Source organism: Centruroides sculpturatus, unplaced genomic scaffold (genome assembly GCF_000671375.1).
Source record: "Centruroides sculpturatus isolate CEXI.00-Female unplaced genomic scaffold, Cexi_2.0 scaffold75, whole genome shotgun sequence".
Taxonomy (NCBI): domain Eukaryota; kingdom Metazoa; phylum Arthropoda; class Arachnida; order Scorpiones; family Buthidae; genus Centruroides; species Centruroides sculpturatus.
The window spans coordinates 1,111,242-1,114,736 of NW_019384342.1; the positions used below are offsets into that span (position 1 = coordinate 1,111,242).

General features: G+C 27.4%; 2 protein-coding genes across 2 annotated transcripts in view; both read right to left on the reverse strand.

The window, feature by feature from the left end:
• LOC111634553 (WD repeat and HMG-box DNA-binding protein 1-like) overlaps positions 1 to 3,495 on the reverse strand; it is a 152,440-nt gene that overhangs the window by 122,917 nt on the left and 26,028 nt on the right. The gene's annotated exons all lie outside the window — the stretch shown is intronic.
• Positions 708 to 2,745, reverse strand: LOC111634647 (WD repeat and HMG-box DNA-binding protein 1-like). The gene is made up of 3 exons (XM_023379483.1): positions 2,594 to 2,745; positions 2,069 to 2,177; positions 708 to 1,441 (listed from the first exon to the last, which is right to left on the reverse strand). The coding sequence occupies exons 1-3, from the start codon at positions 2,683 to 2,685 to the stop codon at positions 1,376 to 1,378; spliced, it is 267 nt and encodes an 88-aa protein (XP_023235251.1). The 5' UTR covers positions 2,686 to 2,745; the 3' UTR covers positions 708 to 1,375.

Below are 3,495 nucleotides of genomic sequence, written 5' to 3' on the forward strand. Positions count from 1 at the left end.
AAGACCGAAAGCAGAGTTAAAAATTATTTAACTTTTCCGTTTTCGTCCCGCGCTTCTGTCGTACTGCAACCAATAAAAACGCAAGGATTTGTGACGCGTAGTCACGTGCATTAATCACGTGTAGTTTAATTGTCGTAATGGCGGAAAGTGTAGCGAAAACGACGAGGAAATAAATAGATTTGGAATTCTTCATCGAAGAAGTTAGAAAATACACATGTCTGTACGACAAAAAATGTAAATAATTCAAAGATTATTAACAATGAAATTGTTAATAAATGCAGAGAAAGCATGGCAAAATCCGTATTGTCGTCCATGTTTGACTCTACGATAATTACAGAACTGATCAACAGATGGCGCATTTCTAGTGGAGTCAAGTTAAAACGAAAACATAACTGAAACTAAAACTCTATATGTTTCAGTTCTGTTTCTGAGTTTCTGTTTTCAGGTAATGTGGAGTCCAGGCTTTAGCTTTTTGCGTTTTATGTATTTTGGGATTATTACGTCTTCACAGCACGTTTTTACAGATATAGTAATTATTGCAATTTTAATATGTACAGTATTCTAAATTCCATCTACGTGTTTCACGTAATTTAAATAGTCCGTTAAAACTAAGTGTTCAAAATTTATAGTATTCGATTTTCGCTGGAGTACTTGAAAGTACTTGCGAGTACATGTGAATTTTTACAAATCACTGCTTGTAACGCCGCAACACCGATGTATTAATCATATACAGTATTATTTTATTCCTTTTATTTTCTTCTTGTATAGTCTGCGCTTTGTCTTTAATCATCATTAATATTTTTAATTATTATACTGTGAAAGTATGGATGATCAGCAAATAAAGATCAATCACTTCATTAGTTGAATAAATAGACAGAGGTCAGAATGTGCGTCACTGAACCAATTATATATATAGAATTACAGAGTCTCATCTCTCGTTCAACCTTCTCACGACAAATTAGAATATGAGTAACTTGCTTAAACTAAGATAATTATAACTAAACTTAAACCTAATACTATTACTAATAGAGAGAGAAAGAAAGATAAGAAATGATTAGAAAAGTCTACCAATAGTGAGTCGGTGAGTCCTGATACTTAGGTAGATAATGACGTTGGTCACTTTGTGCACAGCGAATTGAAAATCCATTAGCATGAGGGTTTTTTCAATATAATTATTATCGAACACGTTCCTTGGATCTCTCCGGAACAGCTATCCCAATTAATTCTTGTCTCCATTCCTACTTGATCTCCCTTGGCTTGTTCTCTCTTTTCCCTAAGGCTTATGCATGGTCCTCCTCCACTCTTGCTTGACCTTTCTCCTTGGTGGCGAACCCAAAAGTGCTTTTCTTCTCTCACCACGTGTCTCACCCTACCCTCAAGCATGGTCCCCTTTTCGTCCCTTTGTCAATTGGTTAATCAGGATCCCAAAATATTGAAATTCCTGCCATGTGACAGAAAAGGATTAAAAGTGAAAGGAAGAAAAATTATAGGAATGCTATTTGTTTAATTATTGTACGATATAATGAATAAATATCTAATTATTCTTAATATAATGTTTTACTATATTGCCCTCAGAAAATTGAAAATCATAATATATAAATACCCCAAAATATAAATTGTTACTAATCGCCCCAACATGGAAAAATCGCCCACCTGGGAGCGATATCACCCCCTGTTGAGAAACACTGTTTTACTACTTCCATTAAAATTTATACATAAAAATTATTTTATTTAAGGACAGCTCAAAACAAAATTTCCAGATAATTCTAAATTCTTCTTAGAAATCCTTTATGTCCTCAAAATGTTAAAATGAAATTACTATAAAAAAACTTTAAAATGTTTTTCAATATGAAATTTTTTTACAAAAAATTGAGTTTCTATGTGCATTTTATAATTTTAGAGAAGGGAGACTCTTCATTTGTATATAAACATCTTTCCAATGTAACTGGTTAATTTGACAAAATCTGTGGCTCACATAACAATCATTAAAATTATTTAGTTAAATAATTATAGTTTTAAAGATAAAATTCAGATTATTGTGTACAAAATATACAAACAAATTTCTTACTATATAATATTCTTGTGGATCAAGAGCAACACTTAAAATAGGTGCTTCATGTCCTTCAAATATATTTTGTGCACTATTAGTTGTATCTACAGCTTTAATTATGAAATCTCTAAAAGAAAAAAATTAATAAAAATCAAAACCATATAACAGTTTTAATTCATTCTATTATAATAAATTTCTCAAAGATTCAAAAACAATATAATTGAAAAATGATAAAAACTAATTTATAAAAAAAATCTTGAATGACTTTCTAAAAGCTGGAAGTATTATTTGCATGAATTATATAAAATTAAAATAACTTTAAAAATGATATGTAAACGTATATAAGTTAATACATTAAAATCAGCAACTGCTAGCTAGTAGAATCAAAATTAATTAAATATATAAATAAATGTTTTCATAACAATTTTGATTTTTGTATATTTATATTTAATTAGTCAGAATGTAGCCCAATAATAAATCTGGTTTGATTATTTGAATAGCAATTTTAATTCTTGTACATATAAATATTGTATATAAGCATACCCTGCTCCAGCTAAAAGAATTTTTCCATTGGTGCTACAATATATACTGTTTATTTGAGATGCAAATCTTGTAATAATACCATCTGGATTCATACTTGGAAAACTATAAACTTGAATTGCATTTGCATCATTTGCAACATATAATTTTCCAGCCTAAAAATATAGAATGATTATTATTCTGTATTAGTTTTTATTTTTAAACAAAAAGACTATAATGACTTCATAATATATTGATAAAGTTTATTAAATTTTTTAAAAGAAATTCAAATATAAATAATTTAATTTAAATTTGCAAAAAAAACATATAACATATTTTAATATATAAAGAAATATATAAGAAAAAAATAATTATGATGTTAGAGCCAAATGTAATAATAATAATAAATAAAAACATTTAAAGTGACTAAAATTATTAATCAATTATAATTAAAACAAAATAATTATCAATTTAAATCATAATTAACTATATTTTATAATGGATTTGAATGGGCCATTCTCTTCATAAATAATCATCGAACTTGCTAAAAACATTCTTAATATTGTGATTTTTTTATTTAAATCAAGTCCATTGTCTTCTACAAGTTTATTACTAATTTTTATTCTTGCAACATCTATTTGATATTCAAACATCCTCTTATTCAATTTCTTTGTTCAGAAAGATCTTTTCAATAATTCAAAATTCAAAGTTATCATTAAAAACGTAAATTCAAATATGATTTTAATTTATGGTTCTTGCATAATGGATTATGTCAATTAATGTCAATTACATTATTTATTACTGTAGTAACAGTTAGGCTTGAGTTACATTGCAATTATTTCAGTAAGCAGAGTATTTTGCTTCTGAATATCATAATTTAAATCTTATTTTTTAATCTTAAATGTATTTCTCTGCGTGGTACATTG